General features: G+C 42.4%; 1 protein-coding gene and 1 long non-coding RNA gene across 9 annotated transcripts in view; one reads left to right on the top strand and one right to left on the bottom strand.

Annotated features, from left to right (window-relative positions):
- Nucleotides 1-14,290, bottom strand: part of LOC112665586 (uncharacterized) — a 41,177-nt gene extending 26,887 nt beyond the window's left edge. The window contains exon 1 of the long non-coding RNA XR_003140478.3: nucleotides 14,152-14,290. This is a non-coding gene — a long non-coding RNA (uncharacterized LOC112665586). The remainder of the gene's footprint in view (nucleotides 1-14,151) is intronic.
- ETFBKMT (electron transfer flavoprotein subunit beta lysine methyltransferase) lies at nucleotides 11,314-25,249 on the top strand. Of its 8 annotated transcripts, none has more exons than XM_049102307.1 (6): nucleotides 11,314-15,876; nucleotides 16,932-17,066; nucleotides 17,462-18,001; nucleotides 18,556-18,997; nucleotides 21,064-21,194; nucleotides 22,320-25,249. In XM_049102307.1, exons 4-6 carry the CDS (start codon nucleotides 18,672-18,674, stop codon nucleotides 22,661-22,663), a joined length of 801 nt encoding a protein of 266 aa, XP_048958264.1. In that variant the 5' UTR covers nucleotides 11,314-15,876; nucleotides 16,932-17,066; nucleotides 17,462-18,001; nucleotides 18,556-18,671; the 3' UTR covers nucleotides 22,664-25,249. The 8 variants fall into 8 exon arrangements, with proteins under 8 accessions (XP_048958264.1, XP_025311321.3, XP_048958265.1 ...); XM_025455536.3 differs by having other exon boundaries at nucleotides 16,932-17,109; XM_049102308.1 differs by lacking the exon at nucleotides 17,462-18,001.
- Nucleotides 25,250-25,455: the final 206 nt, after the last annotated feature.

Genomic DNA, 25,455 nt, shown 5'->3' with positions numbered 1-25,455 from the left:
CCTATGATGCAGGTACCTCTCACTGTCTCATTTTATGGGCAAGAACAGAACTTTGAAGCAAAGAGAGGCTAAGTTACTTAATCAAGGTCACTGTTAAAGGCAAGGACCAAGTCTTACCCATTTTCATTTCTCCCACAGTGTCTGCCCCTAGCAGATTCTCAGCAGAGTGTTGTTGACGAGTGAGCTGGTTGGGGCGATCTCTCTAATGGTTATCATTAGCCATCATACACGAGGTTTCTATGTTCGCAGTAGGCCCCTGAGGGACATGGACTAGCAAATTCAAAAAACGTCAGTGCCATATGTGTTGATTTCATCAAAGGAGCACTGGCGCTGTCCCCAACGTTCAGCTCCCAAGGATCACTGTGGGCTGAGGGTTGGGGACAGACTGTGAGATGCTGCTACAGAGGCAGACATGGCTCAATAGGCAGGGCACTAGAGTCTAGTGACTCCAGTCATCTTCAGATGTTGTAGAAAAAAATTGACATATGTGGGTGACATGAAAGTTTCTTTTCTGTTATTATAACAGCCTAAGATTCTAGAACTGAGCATCATGTTCTGCATAGATTAAACGAAATACTTTATGTAAAGGACATGAAATGAAGGACATGGGTGATACTAGGTCATGATTGTATCATCACTGCTAACAATGGCTAATTATTGACTTGTACATCTGTCTTTTGCAGACAGGGAAAGTTGGTGATACCTGGCTGTCTTACCATCTTTTTACAACGCATAATTAAAACACAGTAGTTTGAGCTTGGTGATGAGAAAGCTTTTCCTTTATCTTTCCCAATGGTCCTTATTTTGTGTACTTTATTTTCAGAGGCCATTAACATGTTGACAGGAACTAAATTGCCATCTTCATTTTGTTACTCCTCTGATCACCCACCTGCCATGATTGATTCCCCATTAAAATTACTAATGGAATCTAAGCTTCTAAGCCAGGCCATTGAGACCCTCTACCAACTGGCCCCCACCTTATCCTAATTTCATCTCCCACTCCCTGGCATCCGTGAATGCTCTTTATTCACTCCAGAAAAAAACATGTAAATTCTTGCCTTTCACTCTGTGCTTGAAATATCTTTCTCCTTTCTCATTACCAAGTCTAAATCCTGGAAGGCTAAGGGAATAGAGCCTGGTGCACAGCTTATAAGGGAACAGCTCCAGAACCAGACTTTGCCATCCCAGCTTCCTTGCGAATCATTTCTGAGCCCTCGAGCATGTTATCTAACCTCTCTGGGCCTCCATTTCATTACCTGTAAAACAGAAGTCATAATAGTTCCTACATTCTAGACTTATCTTGAAGCTTGAAAGAGACGATTTAAGTAAAGGACTGAGAACATTATCTGGTGGGTAGTGTGACCACAGCACGTCCGCTCAGCTGTTACTGTTCGTGTTGTCTTCTCTGGCCTGAACCTTTTCACAATAACAGCTCCTTTTTCTAAATTCATACACTGTCTCTGTTACTTCTTTGCTACATATTCACTCATTCCATAAATATTTGCTGGGTGCCTGTGATGTGCCATTCAACGTTCTCAGTGTTGTAAGCAAAACAAAGTCCCTGTCTTTGTGGAGCTTATATTTTAGCGGGGACACAAGCAGTTGGAAAATTAGATAAGGAAGCCATATGGTTTGTCAGATGGTAATAAAAATGTTGGGGGAAAAAATAGGGGAGGGTTGGGGAATGCTGGGGTGGGCGTGGCAGTGTCATCTTATATGGGATGGTCGAAGAGACCCTAGGACAAGGTGACCCAGAGCAGAGCTCTGATGGAAGCAAGGGGGAATCTTAGCTGTCTGGGTGGGGAGCAAAAGGGCAGTGGGAATGCTAGCTTAGCTCATGGGAGGAGCAGGAGGAAGGCCAGGGTGACTAAATCCTCAACAGGGCCAGGGGAGGAGAGTTGGGGGTGATCTCAGAGGTGCAGTGGTGGCCTTAAAACTCATTGTAAGGACTTTGGCTTTGTTCTGAGGAGAAAAGCAATTTGTACATACATTTATTTTTCTCCCAGGTAACTATTTTTTTTTTAATTTTTAAAAGATTTTATTTATTTATTCATGAGAGACACACAGATAGAGAGAGGCAGAGACACAGGCAGAGAGAGAAGCAGGCTCCATGCAGGGAGCCTGTGGGACTCGATCCCGGAACTTCAGGATCATACCCTGGGCTGAAGGCAGGTGCTCAACTACTGAGCCACCTAGACATCCCCCATCCTGTGTAACTTATGAAACATTTGTTCTGACATCTTTTTACTTCCTTGACCCTTCCTATGAAACATTATTGTGGAATGCCTGGGTGGCTCAGTGGTTGGGTGCCTGCCTTCTGCTCAGGTTGTGAGCCTGGGATCTGGGTTCGAGTCCTGCATCAGGCTCCCTGCGAGGAGCCTGCTTCTCCATCTGCCTATGTCTCTGCCTCTCTCTCTCAGTCTGTGTCTCTCATGAATAAATAAATAAATCTTAAAAAAAGGAAACATTATTGCATATTACACTTTAACACATTTTTCTCTAATCCTTTTATTCTGCTTTTTTCTTAGAAAATTTTTTTAGAGGTACTTGGGTGGCTCAACTGGTAGAGTAGCTGCCTTTGGCTCAGGTCATGATGCCAGGGTCCTGGGATGGAGCCCTGCATCAAGCTTTCTTCCTGGTGGGGAGTCTGCTTCTCCCTTTCCCTATGCCTGACTCTCCCCCTTTGTGCCACCCCCCCTCTGTCAAATGAATAAATAAAAATCTTTAAAAAAAAAGAAAAAAGAAAAATTTAAAGATCTTATTTATTTGAGAGAGAGAGAGAGTGGACAGAGAGAATAAGCATGAGTAGAGAGAAGGGCAGAGGGAGAGGGAGAAGCAGGCTCCCCACTGAACAAGAAGCCCAACAAAGGGCTCCATCCCAGGACTTGAGCTGAAGGCAGATGCTTAATTGAGCCACCTAGACATCCTTTTTTCTTAGAAACTATCAATAGTTGACATATGCCTTTATGTCTTCATTACCTGTCTCCTCCATGAGAAAGAGGACTCCATTAGGACAAGGATTTTGTCTTCAAAACATGTGCCAAGGTGCGCCTGGGTGGCTCAGTGGTTGAGCATCTGCCTTTGGCTCAGGGCCTGATCCTGAAGTCCTGGGATCAAGTCCCACATCGGGGTCTCTGCATGGAACCTGCTTCTCCCTCTGCCTGTGTCTCTGCCTCTCTCTCCCTGTCTCTCGTGAATAAATAAATAAAATCTTAAAAAGCAACAACAACAATAAAAAACATGTGCCAAGATTGACCACAGGTAACTGAAATCATGGAAAATGAAATCCTGGATAAGAGGGGGACTACTGTTATTCAAAAAATATATATTACAACAAATAACAAGGGGATTAAAATGGTACACAAGAAAATATTTACTTTACACAAAGGAAGGCAGTGATAGAAGGATGAAAGAACAAAAGAGACACGAGACAGAACACAAGTAGCAAATTGGGAGAAATCCTTCCTTATCAGTATATGCACAGTATAAATGGATTAAAACTCCAATTAGAAGGCAGAGATGAGCAGAGTGAACTAAAAAAATCCCACATGATCTAAGTATATCCTGTCTCCACGAGACTCACTTTAGATTCAAAGACATAAATCACTTGAAAGTAAAGAATGGAAAACTATATTCCATGAAAAGAGTAAACAGAAGATAGCTGGAGTGGCTAAAACAATATTAGACAAAACGGACAATTAAGACAAAAATAGTTATGAGAAACAAAGGACATTATATGATGACAAAAGGGCCAATCCATCAAGAATGTATTATAATTATATACACACTTAATAATGAAGCCACAAAATACATCAAGCAAAAACCGACAGAACTGAAAGGAGGTGTAGAAAATTTAATAAGTGGAGACTCTGGGACACCTGGGTGGCTCAGCAGTTAAGTGTCTGCCTTCGGCTCAGGGTGTCCTGGGATCAAGTCCCACATCAGCTCCCTGCATGGAGCCTGCTTCTCCCTCTGCCTATGTCTCTGCCTTTCTCTGTCTCTGTCTCTCATGAATAGATAAATAAAATCTTAAAAAAAAAGTGGAGACTTTAATGCCCCACTTTCAATAATTAGAACTAGGTGGAAGATCAACAAGGAAACAGAAGAGAAACTGCAAATCAACTAGATTTAACAGACATTGATAGAACCCTACATCCAATGAGAGCAGAATACATGTGCTTCTCAAGTACACAGGAACATTCTCCAGGATAGATAATATATTAAGTGAAAAAACAAGTCTCAATAGGTTTAAAAGTATTAAAATCATACAAAGTATGTTCTCCAATCAAATCCAAAAGATAAGCTGGGGCACCTGGGGCTAAGTTGGTTGAGTGCCCAGCTCCTGATTTCGGCTCAGGTTGTAATCTCAGGGTCAGAAGGTTGGGCCCTATGCTGGGCTCTACACTCATCAGGGAGTCTACTGGAGATTCTCTCTCCTCCCTCTGCCCCTCTCCCCACTCATGCTCTCAAGCTCTCTCTAAATAAATAAATAAATCAAACCTTAAAAAAAAAAAAAAAGATAAACCACAAGAATCCCTTCATAACCTTCATCTTAGAGACTTGGCATATTGAAAATCATATCAATGTAAGACTGTTCTCCAACAGTATCAAGAAGAACTCTATCAGAAAGAGAAGACATTGGGATGGCCGGGTGGCTCAGTGGTAGAGCATCTGCCTTTAGCTCAGGGTGTGATCCCGGGGTCCTGGGATGGAGTCTCGCATCGGGCTCCCTGCAGGGAGCCTGCTTCTCCCTCTGCCTGTGTCTCTGTGTCTCTCTCTGTGTCTCTCATGAGTAAATAAATAAAATCTTAAAAAAAAAAAAAAAGAAAGAAACAGAGGACATTGTGAAGATCATTTTTTCAAGGGCCTCAATGTACCCAGTAGGTGGCTAGCCATGAATAGCTTCTACCCAAGACCTTGGAAACAATGCCCAGCTCCATGCCTAGCATGGAGCCCAATCTAGGCTTGAATTCACAACCCTGAGGCCGAGACTGAGCTGAGGTCAAGAGTCAGATGCTTAACTGACTGAGCCACTCAGTTGCCCCTAGTTTAAAGCTTTTATTGCTAAAAATAAATAAAGTTTCCTTCTCTAATATTTGATACTTTGGGTAACGAAGGAGGATGAACAAAGAAAATGTTACACAAAACCGTTAATATCAAATTTCATTTCTCTATAGGCTTAGGATGAGGATGAGATTGGTTTTCCCTCCTAACCCCAGGTGGTCCAGGTCAGAATTAATAAAATACCATAGGCTGGGTGGCTTAAATAGCAAACACGTGTTTCTCACAGTTCTGGAGAGTGGAAGTCTAAGATTAGGGTGCCACATGGTTAGGCTCTTGGTCAAGTTCCTCTTCCTGTTTTACGCATGGCCACCTTCACATGGTGGTGAGCAGAAGAGAAGCAAACTCTCTTCTGTCTCTTCTTATAAGGGCACAAATCCCATCATGAGGGCTCCACACTGATGCCATAATTGATTCCCAAAGGCCTCATCTCCAAATACCATCAACACAGGGAATTAGGGTTCGAACATATGGATTTGGAGGGGGGTATAAACACACAGACCCTAAGAGCCGTTATGAACAGGACTTAGAGGCACTGTTCAAGACCTTCAGATAAATCTCATGCTAATACTTGTCTCCATAGTCATTCCCTATTGTCCCCTTTGTGCTACCACTCACTTGACAAATGACTGGAATTTAACCACAAAGGTAAAAGGCACAGGGAGCCTTGATGCTCATTCCTACCAGAGTCCGGGATAGCAATCTTCAGGAGTCATGTAGATCTCGTGAACTAAACAAGCTAAGATGGTCAAACCAAGATATGAAATTAGAGATCCCTGTTGACCAAGATGAGAGATTTCAAGACCCTGAAAGGCTGGACATTTTCCTCCGAGGACCTGGCAGGTGTCTGTCCAGTAGCTTTCTGCTCCATCCCTCCTGTACAGGACTTTAGCCCCATCTGATCCTGCCCATCATCACTCTAGGTAAAATCCAGATTGCTCAAGGTATGGCTGCTGAGCCTCCAGAACAATTCCTCTCTATTTCCAAAGCCACCTGAATTTTGGCAGACTCCTCTTGCTAACGTCCTATAAAGCATTCCACTCTTCTTCTAAACTGACTGCTCCTCTTGAGAGTTCTCATGCCAGGCATTCTCTAATAAAAGGTCATGCTAAAATTCTTGGGTTATTTTTTTTTTCCTATGTAAACAATAATTAAACTTTCTAAACTGCCCTCTGGGGGAATGCTTGAGTTCCTTTTAGAAACACCCCTGGAAAGTCTGATTAAGGTCAAGATAAAGAAACAGAGCAGCTTATCAAGACCTGGAGGAGATCATTCAGAAGTTAACAGGGATTTCACATGAATGAAAGAATGAAGAAATCTGAGAGCTGGAACGCAGAATAGAGTGGCTTTAAAATTATGTTTGATGTCCACTGTCTGTCAAACTTTTGGTCTCCTACGCAGCTGTGTCTTTTATAAAATAGACAGATTCCTGGGTTGCAGTCCCACACACCATTTTAGGTCGTCATCTCTAGGCCAGAGTCTGGGAACTGGAATTTAATCAAGTGTCTCAGATGGGTCTTATCACCAAGGGAGTTTGGAACACATGGTTCTGGAATTGTGTTTGTAAATAGAACTGGCATTGGGAGCTTTAAAAATTATAGCTCCCAGATTCCATTCTGAGGATTCTGTACCTAAACATGTGTTGAGGAGAGTGCTGTGTGTAATTTAAAACTCTTTTTCGGTGATACCCACTGATGGCACTGCCTTCCTGGAGGACCTGTGAGAAATGCAGACTTTCAGGGGCACCTGGGTGGCTCAGTCGTTGAGAGTCTGCCTTCAGTTGAGGTCATGATCTCGGGGTCCTGGGATTGAGCCCCGCATTGAGCAATTTGCTCAGTGGAGAGTCTGCTTCTCTCTCTCCTTCTGCCCCTCCCACCCCACTTGTGCTCTCTCTCTCTCTCAAATAAAATCTTGAAAGAAAGGAGCAAAGAAAGAAATAGGTACCTCCTTGACCTGAACCAGAATCGGATGTTTAACAAGATTCCTAGGTTGGTTGGTATGCATGTCCTGGTTTGAGAAGCACTGCCATGGGGTACTTGGAACTGCAAGTATTTTGATTCCCAATTTTATGTGGGACAAGCAAAGGTCTCCTTCCAGGGGGGAGGCACCAAGTCAGCTGGGAGAAGGGGCCCACCACACCTTTTTAGGTTCTGGGGTATATTTCATTTGAAAAAAGATTTTGCTGATGAGAAAATTGGCAAAGGCTCAGTGCTGCTGCAGGGCCATTTTTGTTTTAAACAAATGAAACATTAAAAATCAGCTTGGGGGCAACCTGGGTGGCTCAGCAGGTTTAAGCGCCTGCCTTCCGCCCAGGGTGTGATCCTGGGATCCCGGGATCGAGTCCCACGTCGGGCTCCCTGCATGGAGCCTTCTTCTCCCAATGCCTGTGTCTCTGCCTCTCTCTCTCTGTCTCTCAGGAATAAATAAATAAAATCTTAAAAAAAAAAAAAAAAAACTTTCTTAAAAAAAAAAAAAAAAATCGGGATCCCTGGGTGGCGCAGCGGTTTGGCGCCTGCCTTTGGCCCAGGGCGCGATCCTGGAGACCCGGGATTGAATCCCACGTCGGGCTCCCTGCATGGAGCCTGCTTCTCCCTCTGCCTGTGTCTCTGCCTCTCTCTCTATGTGACTATCATAAAAAAAAAAAAAAAAAAAAAAAAAAAAAACTCAACTTGGTTTAGGGGCACCTGCATGGCTCAGTCAGTTAAGCATCTACTTTAAGCTTAGGTCGTGACTGGCCGTAGAATTCAACACTTGTTTGCTGTCCCAAAACTTTTCTGTATGATTTCATATCAGTCTGGGGTCTAGGGTTTCAAGGGGAAGGAAGACAATTCACAGGGGGATGGGAAGAGCAAATGTTTGATAAATAAATGTTTGCCATGCTATGCAGATAAATCTTTCTTTCTTTCCTTTTTTTTTTTTTTTTTTTTTTAAGATTTCATTTATTTATTCATTCAGAGAGGCAGAGATATAGGAGAGGGAGAAGCAGGCTGCCTGTGGGGAGCCCGATGTGGGACTGGATCCCAGGATCCTGAGATCATGACCTGAGCAAAAGGTAGATGCTTAACCACGGAGCAACCCAGGTGCCTCAGCAGATAAGTCTTTCTGATGTAAAAATTTCTCTCTGAGAATAGCTCTCTTTCTGGTACAGGCTCCCTATCTAAATTCTTTTAGTCAGTTAAGAGGGAGGTCAGAAACTCTTTTTGAGTCTGTTGGGCTTTGTTGTCTTCAGCTGGAAATAATCTACATGCCAAAGTGGAATGTCCTGGGGCAGTTTGCCCTGAACCCCATCACCTACCCTATAGTCCAGCAATTCCACTCCTAGGTATTTACGTGAGAAATGAAAACATATAACCATAAGAAAAGTCCTACAAGAATGTTTAAGCTGCTTCATGGCTTTATCTGTAATAACCCCAAACTGGAAACAACAGAAATGTCAATAAGCAGAAAAAGAGGTAAAGTCTGTTCACACAATGGAAGGCTACGGAAAGACAGCAAAGAGTAAGGTACCACTATCAGCAATAACATGGTGAATCTCCAAAACATAATGCTAAGCAAAAGAAGCCAGATACAAAAGAGTACACACTGTGTAATTCCATTTATGAGAAACTCTAGAACAAATAATACAAACAAATGGTGAACAGACATCCAAACAGTGGTTGCTGAGAGATGGGTGGATGGATGGATGAGATTGGCTGAGAAGGGGCAGGAGGGACTTTCTGGGGGCAAAGGGAATGTTCTGCATCTTGACAGGTGTGGGTACATGCATGCATACATTTGTCAAAACTCTATCAGAGGCACCTGACTGGCTCAGTTAGGTACAGCATTTGAATCTTGATCTCGGGGTTGTAAGTTCCAGGCCCATGTTGGGTGTGGAGATTCCTTAAAAATTAAATCTTAAAAAAAAAAAAAAAAAACCACCCCAAAACCCAACACCTCTCATCAGACTGTTTGCTTGAGATTTGTGCATTTCAGTGCATGTGAATTAGGCCTCAATTAGTGGGAAAAAGAAAAGGAGACAAATTCCTGTCCTCATGGAGAGTCCTTCTGCTCATTTTAGTTCAATAAGCAAAATAAGTGATGAATGCCTGTGGAGAAAAGCAGAGCAGGGAAAGAAAGCATTGCAATTTCAAGTACGGTGGTCAGACCTTGTGGAGATGTTAGCATCTGAGCAGACTTAGAAGAGAGGAGGGGTAAAAATCTGCAACAAAATACCAGAGAACCGAATTCAGCAGCCTAGTAAGAGGATTACACATGATGACTAAGTGGGATTGATCCCTGGAATGCAGGGATGATTCAACATACAAAAATTGATCACTGTCATATACCAGATTAACAGAATGAAGCAGGAAAACCACTTGATCTTCTTAATTGATGCAGAAAAAGCATTTGACAAAATCAAGCGAAATGAGGGATTTAGTGGTGTTCATTTTCCGAGGGAAGACCATTCCAGGCTGGTGGTATAGCAAGCTGGGAAACAGCAAATGTGTTTGAAAACAGCAAGATGGCAGCAACATGGTGAGTCCAGTGCATTGGAAAAGGTATTATTGAAGGGAGAAAGTAGCAGGAATGGAAGCCAGAGAAGGCGCCAGGCATGTGATTGGAAGGCATGGTGGGTGGAGGTGCTACTGGAGGGTATTCAGTGGGGCAGTGACATGACCTGACTTCCTTTTCAAAGGATGGATCTGGCTCTCTGTTGAGAACAGACCTCAAGGAGCAAGGATGGAACTGGAGGAGTTAATTAGGATGCTGCTGTAATAATCCAGGCTATAGGCGATGGTGGCTTGGGCTAGAGTAACAGTGCAGGTGGTAAGAAGTGGTTAGATTCTGGGTATATTTTGAAGCTATCACTTAGAGGATGGGCAGGTGGATTAATTGTGGAGTGTGTGTGTGTGTGTGTGTATGTGTGAGGCCGAGAATGTGTCATGGATTGTGTCACCAATTTTTTTTTAAGTAGGCTCCAGGGGTGCCCGGCTGGCTCAGTGGCTGAACGTCTGCCTTTGGCTCAGGTTGTGAGTCCTGCATCGGGCTCCCTGCACGGAGCCTGCTTCTCCCTCTGCTTGTGTCTCTGCCTCTGTGTGTGTGTGTGTGTCTCATGAATAAATAAATACAATCTTTTATTTTTATTTTTAAAAAATTTTATTTATTTATGATAGGCACACAGTGAGAGAGAGAGAGGCAGAGACACAGGTAGAGGGAGAAGCAGGCTCTATGCACCGGGAGCCCGACGTGGGATTCGATCCCGGGTCTCCAGGATTGCGCCCTGGGCCAAAGGCAGGCGCCAAACCGCTGCACCACCCAGGGATCCCTTAAAAGAAAAATAAAGTAGGCTCCATACCCAGTGTGGAACCCCACATAAGGCTTGAACTCAAGATCCTAACAAAAAAAAAAAAAAAAAAAAAGGTCCTAAGATCAAGAGTCCAATGCTTAACCAACTGAGCCACCCAGGCACCCCAACACAGTCTTTCTTTAAACTTTAGGCTTTAACTATTACCAGTGATAAGTATTTCCACTGTATTTTACAACTGAACAAGTGTACCAGTGTGGTAACATTGTGGGTGAGAATCTGCTCTTTATACAGAATTAAGTCTATTTCACAGTTTCAGTTTTGCTGTTTTTTTTTTTTTCTTTTTTTTTAGTTTTTTGCTTTCACCATTTTAACTGACACACCTGGCAGATGTTAAACTAAATTTTCACTAGATGGCACTATAGCTTTAGTTGGCTGATGACTGAGCAGCTCTGCAACTTCTCAATCCCTTTTATAGCAAACAGGTCTTAAGGGACCCGCAGTCAGGATTTTTAGGTGTGACTTAACTCTGGATTTATAAGTGTGCCTCCTGAAGGAGCAGCAAGTGCAAACCTCAGATGAGGAACTGAAAAGAGGAAACTTGCACATTCACACAGACATGGTGTTACAGAACGGTTGCAAGGATAGTTTTGTGGAGAGAAGTTAGGAGGAAGTTTAAGCTCTTAGAAAACCCCAAACTTCACACTTGACAAGTTTGGGGAGAAACACATTCTGAGATGGCAGAGGCAAATTCACGCTTCCTTGCGTGTGTGTTATTTTTTTTTTAAAGTAAGCTTTACACTCAGTCAAGGACTTGAACTCAAGACTCCAATATCAAGAGTTGCATGCTCTACAGACAGCCAAACAGGCACCCCTTCTTGGGGGCAATTTATGTGTTTTCTGCATCTCAGGGCTGATTTTATTTTAAGATTTTTAAAAATTTATTTATTTATTTATTCATGAGAGACACAGAGGGAGAGAGAGAGGCAGAGGGAGAAGCAGGCTCCATGCAGGGAGCCCTGATGTGGGACTTGATCCCACGACCCCAGGATCACGCCCTGGACTAAAGGCAGTGCTAAACCGCTGAGCCACCCAGGCTGCCCTCAGGGTTGATTTGAAAACAAGACTGAAATGTCAATATTTTACTAGAAATATATTTACCAAAAAAATAAATGAATATATTTATATTTGTCATTTATATTTATAAACAGTTAAAAGCTGTTATATTTATAAACACTAGTCTCCCAAAGTGGCAAAAGAAGTTATGTTTTTCTCATCATTCCAGATAATTCCATTAGCTTTGTTGAATTGTTCTCCCAGCATTGAGGAAAAACAAAAATACAAAGCACTTATTTTTAATGTACCTGAATTGTGTAAGAACAGAAACACACACACACACACACACACACACACACACACACACAAAGAAAAACAATGCAAAAAGTTGGACTTAAAATGAGACACAATTTGAATAGAAGATGAATGGATGGCAAAGAAGCATAGAAAGATGCTCAAACAACATGGATGAATCTCACAATAAGCATGTTGAGTGAAAACAAAGACAAAAAAGAGAACATATTGTATGATTGCATTTATATAAAAATCTAGAAAATGCGAACTAATCCATAGTGACAGAAAGCAGATCAGTGACTGCCTGGGGATGGGATAGGGGGGATGTGGGCAAAGACAGGGGGGCACTGAATATGCTCACTATCTTGATTTTGGTGATGGTTTTATGAGTGTATATGTATATCGAAACATCAGACTGTATACACTTTATGTGAAATTTATTGCCTGTCAGTTATACAATAAAACTGTTAAAAATAAAATTTAATAATGAGACACTGATATGTAATGTTTGCTAATTTATTCATTTGTTTGCTTGTCTTTCATTTAACAGAATTGTCTTAACTGTGCCAGAAGATAAAAGAGGAAAGACATAGACTTTCTCTAAGTCTAGTAGAGAAGCCAGGCAATGGTAGTTCTGCTTGATATTCTCATTGGATGTACCCATAGGAAGCTAAGAAAATGTCGAGATTAGTGTGTGTATGTTGCAGAAGGCTTTTCAGAGGGCCTTGATCCGGACCTGAGCTCTGAAGGTTGAGAAGGTGGATGGAACAGTGAAGATGGGTTGTTTATGGGGCAGTGTTCACAGCTTGCTGTCTTAACCAAGGAGAGAGAGCCTACAGAGAGAACAAGGCCCTGCGCCAAAAATCATAAAGCCACATGATAGCTCAGTTGTTATCAGTTGACAAATCTGCTTGGTAGCACTTGGGTCCATTTTAATAAAAGCATGACAGCTCTTTCTTTTAATTAAACAACAATACATCAATACCCCGCAACAATAGAAAAGAAAATCCAGGTGTATTTTTCATGGCTTATCTGGTTTATTTTATAGGAATATAAGGGCTTTTCTGAACTATAGAATAGTCCAGAAAAAAAGAAAAACCCAAAACAAAAACATTTAAGTTGTACTGTAGAGAATGAGAGAGAGAGGAAGGTAGGATTGGAAAGAGACCAGTTCTAGGAATTCAGGCAACGGATCATAAGACTGAACTAAGGCAATAGCAGAAGGAAAAGAAAATGGATCAATTTTAAAATTACTAAAGTGGGGAAAGGACATTTAGCAGTCCCTTTAGCCTAGTTCCAAGTTTTAGTTAAGGTGTCTTCACTTTTTTTTTTCCTTCACATTATTAAATGCATCTTCAATGATGAGCACTTAAGATTTTTACTGGAAACCCTCTTTTGTAGAAATGTTAGGTCTGTCTCCTCTCCCTGGTGTCTTGGGGAATAATTGGGAGGTCCTTGCTATTCACAGGGATAGAATACAGAAGCGAGTTAAAAACAATTCTTTGACCAATTGATCTTGAACATGTATTAAGGTTTATTGCTAGTAAGATAATCGGAGTGCAGAAATGAGAAATTCTGGTTGAGAAAACAAAGGTATACATCAGCAGCTTTTTTTTTTTTTTAAATAGCTAGTTAATAAATACAATTTTATTCATAGTCATGAGTTAGGGGCAGATGGTGCTAGGCAGGGAAAGATAAGGGAAAGGCCCCAGAGTCAGGCTCTTACCCATCTCAAGAAAAGGGACACAAGACAGTAAAAACAGAAAAAAAATAAACCTGGCTCCCTAGCTCCAACATGTTAGGAGTATCCCCCTTTAATGGCTACTGAGTAATCGCAGAAACTCACCAGACTACAAAGAAATGTCATTAAGGTGTTATTGATAGTCCCTGCTCAAACCAAGATGGCATAAGATGGCATCTCAAGGCCAAGGGCTACCTGACTAGGCTCAGAGAAATCCCAGATGTAGAGAAATGTTATGCAGGAGATACTAATCAGAGAGAAGGGAACACCTTGTTTGGGCTCATGATATTTATAAGAACATCTTGTTTGTTATTGTGATAGTTACAAATTCACCATGTTGTTTCTAAATATAGACATGATATTTACAAATCCACCCTGATATTGATGAGAAATCTACCAAGTTCCCTGGTCAGTTTCCTATAAAAGACCATAAAAGGCCTCAGGGGGCAACCCTCTCAGGACCCCTTTCACCTTTAAGAGCTTTCTCTGTACCTCTGCTTAATAAACTTCTACTTCTTTGCTCACTTTGTTGTCCATGAGATTCAGTCTTCGACTCTGTGAGACAAGAACCAAGCTCTCCCTTATCAATATTAGTTTTTATAGAGGAAATGTAGGGCAGAGGGACTCAGAGAGGCTAGGTGCCTATCCTTCCTTCTAAAAGAAGCACAGCCATTCCTGCAAAAGCAAATGAGAAGGATGCCTCTGGGGTTGTTACCTGGAACAAGGTTTCATCTCCTTCTAAGTAGTTCCTAGAGGTTCCAGTTTGTAGGGAAAGTGGGAAACCCCTCGAACAGAGGGCCGAGATGGAGAACAGAAGCAACAGCCTCTAATTTTGAACAGGGTGGCTGCCAAACCATTCCCCCAATTGCAGATTCAGGTGCAGAAACCCGATTTGCCTGTTCCTTACTGGAGGTCAATTTTCTTTCTCCTTTGACACCCCAGAGAGGGTTTTCAGGGTCAGGTAGGGAGGCGAGTGGAGTTTGGAATAGGTGGAGGGTTGCAAGATGGACACGTGGGTCCAGAACTTGAGTGATAAAGGTTGCAAACAGATTTATAGTGTATATCTATGAAAATTAGAAAAGAGAGGACGTCCTTCGGGATTTAAGCTGTCACGGAGGGCTTACGGTGCGTCTGGGTTGCTCGCGCTGCATGCCTGGTGCCCAGGTGTGCGTAGGGGCTGTGGAGGAATTGCCCCGAGAGATGCCACTTTGGCTTGTGGATCTTTTTTTTTTTTTCATATGTGTGTGTGTGGATTATTTGGCTTGTGGATCATTTCTTTTCTTTCTTTTTCTTTTTTCTTTTCTTTTCTTTCTTTCTTTTTTTTTTTTTTTTTTTTGTTTTGTTTTGTGTGGATTATTTCTGAGCTGAAAACCATCAAGGTATAAAAGACTCAGGGAGAAACTGGCCTCCTCCAACTGCTTAAAAGAATTTAAACATGGGACGCCTGGGTGGCTCAGCGGAGGAGCACCTGCCCTCGGCCCAGGGCGTGATCCTGGGGTCCCGGGATCGAGTCCCACGTCGGGCTCCCTGCATGGAGCCTGCTTCTCCCTCTGCCTGTGTCTCTGCCTCTCTCTGTGTCTCTTAATAAAAATAAAAAAAATAAAAAATTTCAACAGAGGACCTGCTCCAGAAGAGATCTCTCACCATAGGTAACTGCAGTACCGTGGGACGCAGGTGAGACAGGTAGGAGTTTAGCAAAGTCTGACGATCGCTCTCGCCATCCCCTTGCTTCTGTGCGGCCCAGCACACATTTACTCCTTGTCGTCTTCTGTGAATTACTCTCCTTCCCTTTGAAGAGCCCAACTCCCTTCTCCTTAGTTCAGGATGACACCCAGAGCTCCTCGCCCCTTCTGTCTCCGCACTGGCGTCCCCCCAGGCACAACATGCAACTCGGGGTTGTTCTGCGGATGTGTTTAAGGCCAATGTAATTCTGCGAGCAGCTGGAAGCAGCTTTGTAGGGTGGAGGAAGGGAAGAGCAACGCTGCCCCGTCTCCAAGGCGTGGCTGGCACAGAGCAGACGCTCCACAGTTTGACAGGATTTCGCAGGAACCGGAGCTCGGGGTCCCTCCCTCGCTGAGCGACCTCAGGTGCCCCGCTCCTCCTCGGGAGGCCCGGCCCCTTTAAGAAAGGTAGGCAAAGGCGGAGAGGCTGCTGGGAAGGGGGGCGGGACCCGCGCTCCGCGCTCCGCACTGGGAGCCCAGCGTCCGCCTCCCCGCGGGGCCGCCGCGCGCCCGGTGCGGCTCTAAAGCATGCCGGGAAAGACGCTCAAAGGCGAGGGCTTAGCTTCCCCGCGCGCTCATAGCCCAGCCTGGGAAGGACAAAAGGACTGCGCCTGCGCCTTTAAGGCGGACTCCCGTTCTCGGAGGGAAATAACGTGGTCACGGACGCGTTTGGAGCTTCCCCCTTTTAACCCGTCCTCTCTCCTCAACAAGGAACGCAGGTACCGACCGAGTGTGCCGCGCCCAGTCCCGGGTTCCCAGAGGATGCTTCACGGGGGCGGGGAGGCGCCGCGCTAGCCCGCGGGGTGTCCCGAACCACAATCCTCTTTGCTGTGTTTTAAAAAAACATTTCAATTAATTATTTATTTTTACTTATTCATGAGAGAGAGAGAGAGAGAGGCAGAGGGAGAAGCAGGCTCCATGCGGGGAGCCCGACGTGGGCCTCGATCCCGCGACCCGGGATCCCGCCCTGGGCCACCCGGGCGTCCCTGCTGTGGTTTTGGTTTTGGTTTTACGGATTTTATTTATGCCTGCGCCTCTCATGAATAAATACATAAAATCTTTAGGAAAAAAAATAAGGGTTTTATTTGAGAGCGAGCACTGTGTGGGGAGGGGCAGAGATGGAGGGAGCAGCCGAGTCCCCACTGCATAGGGAACCCCTATGGGACTTGATCCCGGGACCCCGGGACCCCGGGGTCATAACCTGAGCCAGACGCAAACGCTCAACAGCCTGAGCCGCCCAGGCACCCGCTCCGCTGTGTTTTTAAGCTTAGGCCTCGGCCCTGAAGGGCAGACCCAGCACTTCCTAACGGGATCAGTCCAGTGAGAGAAGCGAGGCTGTCGGAGACCCTGGGATCCCGGGGCGTGGTGGGGGGTGACACCCACTGAGAATCTAGCCCGAGCTCACACACAGGTGGCCTGACGGGCATTTCGCCTGCCTTGTGTTCTGATATATTTATATATACGAATTAAATGTATTAATATACTAAATATATAATACATAATCTTATGTCACATTTAATTTAAATATATATTAAATATTAAGTATATATTAACATGTAATTTAACCATATATACTATATTAATACATCAATATATATTAATTTAAATTAAATATATTGTATAATATACTATAACGCATATAATGTATTATAATGTATATATTATATAATCATATAATTTATATGATTATATAATAATAAATATATGATAATCTATATTGACACAATATATAATTATAATACATATTTAAAGATTTTATCTATTTATTCATGAGAGACACACAGAGACGCAGGCAGAGGGAGAAGCAGGCTCCACGCAGGGAGCCCGACGTGGGACTTGATCCGGAGTCTCCAGGATCACGCCCTGGACTGAAGGCGTCGCTAAACCGCTGAGCCACCCGGGCTGCCCTGTGTGTTCTGATATTTTAATTGACCGCTTGCATCTACCATGTGGTTTGTAGATGCAAATATCTGGATTATCTTGAGAGCTTGCAAGATGTGGCAGGCCGTGTGCTTAACCGGGAAGCAGTTTGCTGGCCCCTTTGGTCTGCTCAGAAGCAGGCTCAGGTCGCCAGAGCCGCTCTGTTACAACCAGCGGCATCAGTTGTGGGTCAGCCCTCTGGCCCCTGCGAGGCATTTGCGTTTGGGGCCTCTAAATATTTGGGTGGATGGATGTAGGGATATTTAGAACATTTATGCGGATTTGGTCAGAGGTCCCAGATAACTGGACATATAGTTCAAACTGCTGTTTCTTATTCTTTTTGTTTTTTAAATCTTTTAAAGATTTTATTTATTTATTCATTAGAGACACACAGAGAGAGGCAGAGACACAGGCAGAGGGAGAAGCAGGCTCCATTCAGGGAGCCCAACGCAGAGCAGAACTCAATCTCGGGTCTCCAGGATCACGCCCTGGGCTGAAGGCAGATGCTCAAGCACTGAGCCACCCGGGCTGCCCTATTCTTACTCTCATCAAGGTGTTTTTCCTATTGGAACAAGCCTTTTTGGCCCAGGCTTGGTTAACATGAATCAGGAGATATTTACGGGAAGATGTTTGTGAATTGATATTCTGTAATGACAATTAAATCTGTAAAAATTTCTTTAAAGAAAAAAATTTGAAGCTTGATTACCTTGATGTTTTATGCTACAACAACCGTTATTGAAATAGAGGGTACTGAGGATAATTTGTATTATCTTTGTCCACAATTATGGTTTGGTAACCTCCACAACTCTTGGCAAGACTTCATATAGGCAAGAAGCGTGTTTGCCCTGGTAATAGCTCTACCTCACCTCTAGTCTAAGGTTCCTGAAGTCGGAGACTTCTTTTATTCACAGTGCCTGCTTAAAAGTAAGTGGTTTATTAAATGTATCTTGTGTGTATGTGAGAAAGGATTTTAAAGGTAAACCTTATTTTATGTAACAGGCATATTTCCGAGGATTTCTCTCAAAATCAAACGCTTGTATATTTGTTCTAAAGTATTAAAAGGCTTTTGTTGTGAAAAAGGCTTGTGTATGTGTGTGTGTGTTTTTTTTTTTTTTTTAAAGATTTTATTTATTTGAGAGAGGGGAGAGCGAGCGAGCACGCATGAGTAGGGGGAGAGGGAGAAGCACATTTTCCACTGAGTGGGGAGCCTGATGCCGGGGCTCCATCCCAGGACCCTGAGACCATGACCTGAGCTGAAGGCAGCCACTTAACTGACTGAGCCACCCAGGCACCCCAAAAGGCTTCCTTTAAAACGGTTGGATTTTCCTGAGTTGATGTACCAACACTTCCATCTGAAATGGACTTGCACTTGTGAATCCTCTGCTACAGATTTTTACACTGCACTATTTTCTTACTACACAATGGGATGTGGAAGTGTCCATCAGCCTTGGGATTTTCAGTATTCTTTCTGTTTTTAGAGACCCACCAATTCCAGTTGAGATCACCGTGGCAGCCAGACCTTTCCTTCCTCACAAGAAGCAGCAGCTCTTATCAACAGCAACAGTGACAGAACCTGTGGTTTGGAAAAGGACTCATGGCTTTGAACCTAGGCCGGAGAACATTTGCACCATTTGCCACGAATCACTGTAGTGTCTTTCTGAAAGCAGTGAGGAGTAGTGGTCTTTCCTTGTTTCCCTGGGGCCGCTGCCCTTGGAGACGAACTGGAAGCTTTTTGGACCCTGAGATGAAAGCTTTCCTGGAGGAGAACACTGAAGTCACCAGCAGTGGCAGCCTCACCCCTGAAATCCAGTTGCGGCTTTTGACACCCAGATGCAAGTTCTGGTGGCAGAGAGCTGACCTGTGGCCCTATAGCGAACCATACTGGGCAATCTACTGGCCTGGAGGCCAAGCCCTGTCTAGGTACTCTCCTGACTGAAATGGGAAGCCTTAAGGCCCTTCCAGATCCTTTCTGTTTTCTGCAGATTCTTTTTTCAGCCCCTTCCAACTCTATATTCTCCTTTCTCCTCACACAAAAATAACCAAACAGTAAAACCTCAAAGTCTTGTCACATACGGAGCAGTTTAAGCATACTCCAGATTTATCAAGCTATTTCCTCAAATACAGTTCTTTAAGAGAAACCCTAGGATTAACTGTCAAGACCCTAGATAGCTGTAAGTAATCTAAATTCACAGTATTGTCTGGTTCATGGTTCATAAGGTATGGCCAGTGCAGTTTCAAGATGGACCCCAAAGCCCCAACCCTTTAGTTCTCCTAGTTTAATCTCATAAATGTTGCTCCTTGAGTCTTATACTCCCACCCTTGAGCCTCTTCTCAATCCCAAAGAACAAGAGATGTGAGTGGGCCCCGCAAGGATTCCCTCTTTAGTGGCTTACTGACATCTCAGGTGAACTCTGGACTTGAATCTGCATTTAAAAAAAAATTTTTTTTTTTCTAAATTAAGCTTTATGCCCATCTTGGGGCTTGAACTCACAACCCCAAGATCAAGAGTTGCATGCTCTGCCTACTGAGCCAGCCAGGTGTCCCTGAATCTGCATGAGGTCTCTTCCACCTCCTCAGCCCCCATCCTGCAGAAGTGTGCTTTAGGACATTCTCTCACACATTCGCACTATGCTTTTTATTAAAACACAGCTGCTGAGACAAAGGCAAGAGTTTTCAGCATTTCAATCTGGTTTTTTGCTCTTATATTGGTAAATGATTAAACGTGCTTATACCTTGAGGTTATAGAGCTTTGAAAAGGATAAGGAGTTGCAGCAAGGGTATGGCCTAACAAAATTAATGTTGTATGTAGTTTTAAATGCAAAATAAATAAATGCATATTATAGTTTTTCGGGGAACCCTGGAGATGGGAGCTTTGTAGGTAATTTCTTTTTTTTTTAAATTTTTATTTATTTATGATAGTCACACACAGAGAGAGAGAGAGAGAGAGGCAGAGACACAGGCAGAGGAAGAAGCAGGCTCCATGCACCGGGAGCCCGATGTGGGACTCGATCCCGGGTCTCCAGGATCGCGCCCTGGGCCAAAGGCAGGCGCTAAACCGCTGCGCCACCCAGGGATCCCTTGTAGGTATTTTCAAACAATTCTGATTTTCTGGTTGTTGTTGCCAAAGTTTCAAGCTTTATTACTTACATCATACCTCAAAAATACTGACATTTTCAGTGACGTCTATTAAAGTGATTGTTTATCAACTTTAAATATAAATACAATCAAACTCCTTAACAGACTGAATCAGAGGTCACAAGTTGGTGCACTCACAGATGTGTTTTGTTTGGCTTTTACTTGTAAACTTAAAACAAAAAAATCAGTTTCTAGCATTTAAAACTTGGGAAGTTTTAAATGTAAAAATCTCTGATTTGAGGAACAGGAGTATCTGATAACATAGAATTTCTACATGGCAGTAGTGAGGTGAAGATGGGTAGCAGCTTTCCCTTTAGACAGGCCATATACACCCCTACTTTGCCATAATCCCAGATATTCTTTATTTTCCAGTGGTTTTGCTCAAGTGTCAGTTGACACTTTATTTCAGGGTTTTTCATCCATCTGCATTGTTTGATAACTATTTTGCCCTTGTCCAAATTCTTTGGTTGAACTGGACTTTGTGCCTTACCAGAGGTTATTGTAACACAAAATAAGCAGTAGGAAAAACACTCATGATGAATAATCAAGAGGACAGTGAATTTTGGATCTAGCTTACTGAGTCCACATTATAGCAGCATTCTGTTAGTCTGTATTCTTGGGGCTTGACAGTTTGTGGATCATAGGAAGTGCTCAATATTTTAAAAAGACATTTTTGAAAAAAAGATTTTTGGGGGGAGGGTGCTGGCTTAGTCATTAGAGCTTGCAGACTTTTGATCTTAGGGTCAGGAGTTCAACCTCCATGTTGGGTATAGAGCTTAAAAAAGACTTTTATTTAAACCTCTTACTGACCTTCTCCCATCTCAGTGTTTTTTGCTTTCTTTCCAAATTAGGTACCTTTTGGATAATCCTGATGTTGTTAGAGGAAAGTCTGTGTTAGATCTTGGGAGTGGATGTGGAGCTACAGCTATTGCTGCTAAGATGAGTGGGGCATCAAGGATCTTGGCCAACGACATAGACCCTAGTAAGGATTTCATATTTAAAAATATATTTTTTAAAGGTTTTATTTATTTACCTGAGATAGAGAGCAAGGGGGCATGAGCGATGGGACTAAGAGGAAGAGGGAGAAGCAGGCTCCCTGCTGAGCAAGGAGCCCAACCTGGGGCTCAACTTGGGGCTCAATCCCAGGACCCCAGGATCATGGCAGACACTTAACCAACTGAATCACCTGGGTGTCCCACTACTTAAAAATATTTAAAGCTTATCTTTATTCTCTTTTGGGATAATTATCTATAGATGCCTCAACGTGATAGCTTGTTTCCATGTGTATTTTGTAATCTGATATTGTGAACTTATTACTGTGAGGCTCCTATGAGGCCTGAATTGAAGTGCATATTTCTTAAGAGGATTTGTATTGATGTGTGTACCAACCTGGGAGTGCTTACTGTTAATTTCTGGGCTAGAGATTTCTTGAAATATGTAGGTTGTGTGTATTTGACCCAAAACCCAAGTAAGGATGGGCCTTGTGTTTTGAGGGAGATTTTATTCCATTAAACCCCAAGTTGAGACAGGTCAGTTTTAATCTTATCTGATTTTCTTTTACTTTACAGTTTTACTGAGGATCTAGCTCTTGATTATCCTTATTTTATTTTATTTTTCAAAGGGGTTGGGGAAGAGGAGAGACAGAATCTTGAGCAGGCTCCACGCCCAGTGCATGAGCTTGACACAGGGCTTGATCTCACAACTCTGAGATCATGATCTGCGCCGATATCAAGAGTCTGATGGTTGATGCTTAATAGACTGAGCCACCCAGGGGTCTCAGTTCTAACTTGCCACATTGCTCAAGCTCAAGGCTTGATTCCCTGTCTCCTGGACAGCTATAACAAACCAAACCTCTTGGTTATTAGATCAGCAAATGTTCCTGAAAGCCTCCACGTTTCTAGGTGTTTTGTATTGTTTGTTTTGTTTTCAGGATGTCCACTCATGCATTTGAAAATTGTAGTAAATAGTTTGTATTGGTAGAAACTTCTTTACCTAAAAAACCACTTTCAACAAAAGGGAAAAAAATATTATTAGGAGATTTTCTAAATTACTTAATAGGGGATTAAAACTGCCTAGCATATACCAATTCATTATATGCTTTTTAAAGTTGCAGGAATGGCTATCAGACTGAATTGTGAATTGAACCAACTGAATCCTTTTCCCATTTTAACCAAAAACATTTTGGATTTGGAACAAGATAAGTGGGACCTTGTTGTGCTTGGAGATATGTTTTATGATGAGGACCTTGCAGACAGTCTTCATCAATGGCTGAAGAATTGCTTTTGGACCCACAGAACTCGAGTACTGATTGGTGACCCTGGACGACCCCAATTCAGTGGACATAGCATTCAACATCAGCTACACAAACTGATAGAATATTCACTTCCAGAGCCCACTAGGAGGGAAAACAATGGATTGACAACAAGCACAGTATGGGATTTTCAGCCTTGAGTTATCCAAGTGCTTCCAAGTATGAATATATTATGTTTGGGTTTAACCCTAAAAGACTCTCCAGTTTAAAGCATGTAGTTCTTGTAAAATGGCAAATCTTGTTTCTAAAATATGAAGTCTTAAAGTTTTGTCAGCCTTTGTCATGTAATTTTGTTCTGCATTACATCAAATATACAAATCTCTGTCTGCAGTTTTCTAGTTTTACTGCTGTAGGAATAGATCCTAGAGGACAATACCGAAATGGTAGCAACATGTGATTCAAGTAGTGGAGAGGAATGAGAAAGTGTAGCGAAGTCTGTTTCAGTAGTTGAGGACAACTGTAGGTTGTATCTTTGAATTGGATACAATAAAAAATATAGAAGAATACTGTATGTCAAAAAAGTTACCTGTAAAGATCAAAGAGGCATCAAATTGCCTCATACAGTATTTAGTACATAATAGGACCTCAACTGGCAGTCCTGGATAAAAATAAAGATTTTAGAATATCCTATATACTGTTACCTTATGATTCATGCCTCTTTATGGCTCACCAAGGTTAGCTAGAAATTGGTTATGCTATCTCGACATGTACCAACTTGTCAGGATCTTCTATATCAATAAAAACTCTAGGACATAAATGAGAATGTGAAGAATAGGTATAGGACCCTGCTATTTGTATAGGAAAGATATACATATATAGCTACATATGAATATACATATAAAATACATGAGTTGCTTGCAACATACATAGAATGTCCCTGAAAAGATAAATAAGTAACTGAACAGTGGTTGCCTTTTGGGAGGGTACAGAGTAGCTGGTAGACTGGGGTGAGAGAGAGACTTAGGTTTTACCTTTGGGTCTTACTTATGATTTTGTACTAATTATGTACTGTAAATTTTCTAATCTCTAATTTAAAACTGAATACGAGCATTATATGTGTTGGGAGAAAAATATAAAATGCAGCCTTGCTAATGTCCTCTCATGTTCTTACACACTGCATAGGAATGGTTTACAACATGTGCATCATATATAAACTTTCTAATAATGCATGCACACCACTGGGATTTGGGTACCAGGGAGATGTGATCACAGTTACAGATATAGCAGAAATGTGGAGAAAACAGTGAAGAGCAAGTTGTTGCTTAGATAGGAAAAGAGGATAATTGGATGGGAGTTTTAGAGCTGAGGCTGCAGAGGATCTTGTGATTCTTGAACTTGGAAGCCAGAGTTTATTCCAGTCCAGGGAAACAACTCTTGTGCATCTAATTCCCATTGGTCTACTGGGTCTTAAACGTTATCAGCTCTGAATTTTGATTCAGCTTTGGGTTAAAATTAATAGAAATTACAGGCTACACTGGTGATATTTGAGAGGAAAGGGTTTTGTTGACCACGTCCTTTGAAAATTCAGAGTACTCTGTTGGTTATTGCCCTTCTCAGCAAGATAAAGAGAAAATTATATTCTGGAGCACTGTGGAAATCAACTTGATGGAACAAAGAGAAGATTTAAGTTTAAATATCTATTTCTGTTAACTTAATGACTTTTCAGGAGGGCACAAGAAGGTCTTTGAGATAATCCAAGTGTTACTTATTTTAAAATCTCCCATGGATATAATGGTGAGCCTTGAATGACTTCATAGTTTAACAACCAGGTTTGTATTAAGACCATTCATGTTTAAAGTGGTTATTGATATAGCTGGATTAATTTCTACCATATTTATAACTGTTTCCTATTTGTTGCCCTAGTTCCTTGTTTGTTTTTTGGTGTTTCACTCTTTTCTTTTCTTCTCTGTTATTTATTTGTTTGTTTGTTTGTTTATTTACTCATGAGAAACACAGGGAGAGAGGCAGAGACCCAGGCAGAGGGAGAAGCAGGCTCCCTTTGGGAGCCTGATGCAGGACCGATCCCAGGACCCTGGGCTTATGCTCTGAGCCAAAGGCAGATGCTCAACCAAGGAGCCACCCAGGCGTCCCTATTTTTATTTATTTATTTATTTATTTATTTATTTATTTATTTATTTATTTATTTATTTATGAAAATGACAGAGAGAGAGAGAGGCAGAGACATAGGCAGAGGGAGAAGCAGGCTCCATGCAGGGAGCCCAATGTGGGACTCCATCCCTGGTCTCCAGGATCAGGCCCTGGGCCAAAGGTGGCGCTAAACCACTGAGCCACTAGGGCTGCCCCATGTATTTTTCTTTTTAAATTTTATTTATTTATTCATGAGAGAGACAGGCAGAGACACAGGCAGAGGGAAAAGCAGGTTCCATGAAAGGAACCTGATGTGGGATTCGATGTGGGACTCAATCCTGGGTCTCCAGGATCATGCCCTGGGCTAAAGGCGGCGCCAAACTGCTGAGCCACCCGGACTGTCCAATGATATTTTGTATTTACTCATTCTTACATGTTCCTGAATGCAGTATTTAAGGAAGAAATTTCATAGGTGAATAGCAACTATTTGGGAAAAGTAGCCATAGAAATCAAATAAGTATCTGGGCAAAGGCCTCTCAGAACGGTTAAGGTGGATGATGTGGGTTTATGACATTAAACTATTATATTTTATTTTATTATTATTTTTTAATTGAAATAATAAATTCTGTGAGGATTTACGGGCCTGATGTTCAGCTTTGCTTTTGGCCAATGAACATTTAAATGCTTATGGAAGGTAGGGGCCAGAAAATAGCAAGGAAGATAATTATGCTTTTAGAGAGAATTTGCCTAATGGTTATTCATAACGGTAAATTTCTCTTACAACAGCTCAAATATGTAGGTAGGAGAAGGAAATCTTCAGGGAAAACCGGTAATTTAAAAGTTC

This window comes from Canis lupus, chromosome 27, assembly GCF_003254725.2.
Source record: "Canis lupus dingo isolate Sandy chromosome 27, ASM325472v2, whole genome shotgun sequence".
Taxonomy (NCBI): domain Eukaryota; kingdom Metazoa; phylum Chordata; class Mammalia; order Carnivora; family Canidae; genus Canis; species Canis lupus.
The sequence above is the reverse complement of the archived record's forward strand: the minus strand, read 5'-3'. Positions and strand labels throughout refer to the sequence as shown.

Excerpts from the sequence above, each read along its gene's own strand:
- ETFBKMT (XM_025455535.3), top strand. The coding sequence starts at position 18,672 with ATGGCTTTGAACCTAGGCCGGAGAACATTTGCACCATTTGCCACGAAT. Across the intron at positions 18,998-21,063 it reads GGAGGCCAAGCCCTGTCTAG|GTACCTTTTGGATAATCCTG; the intron begins GTACTCTCCTGA and ends TTTCCAAATTAG. Across the intron at positions 21,195-22,319 it reads GGCCAACGACATAGACCCTA|TTGCAGGAATGGCTATCAGA; the intron begins GTAAGGATTTCA and ends TGCTTTTTAAAG.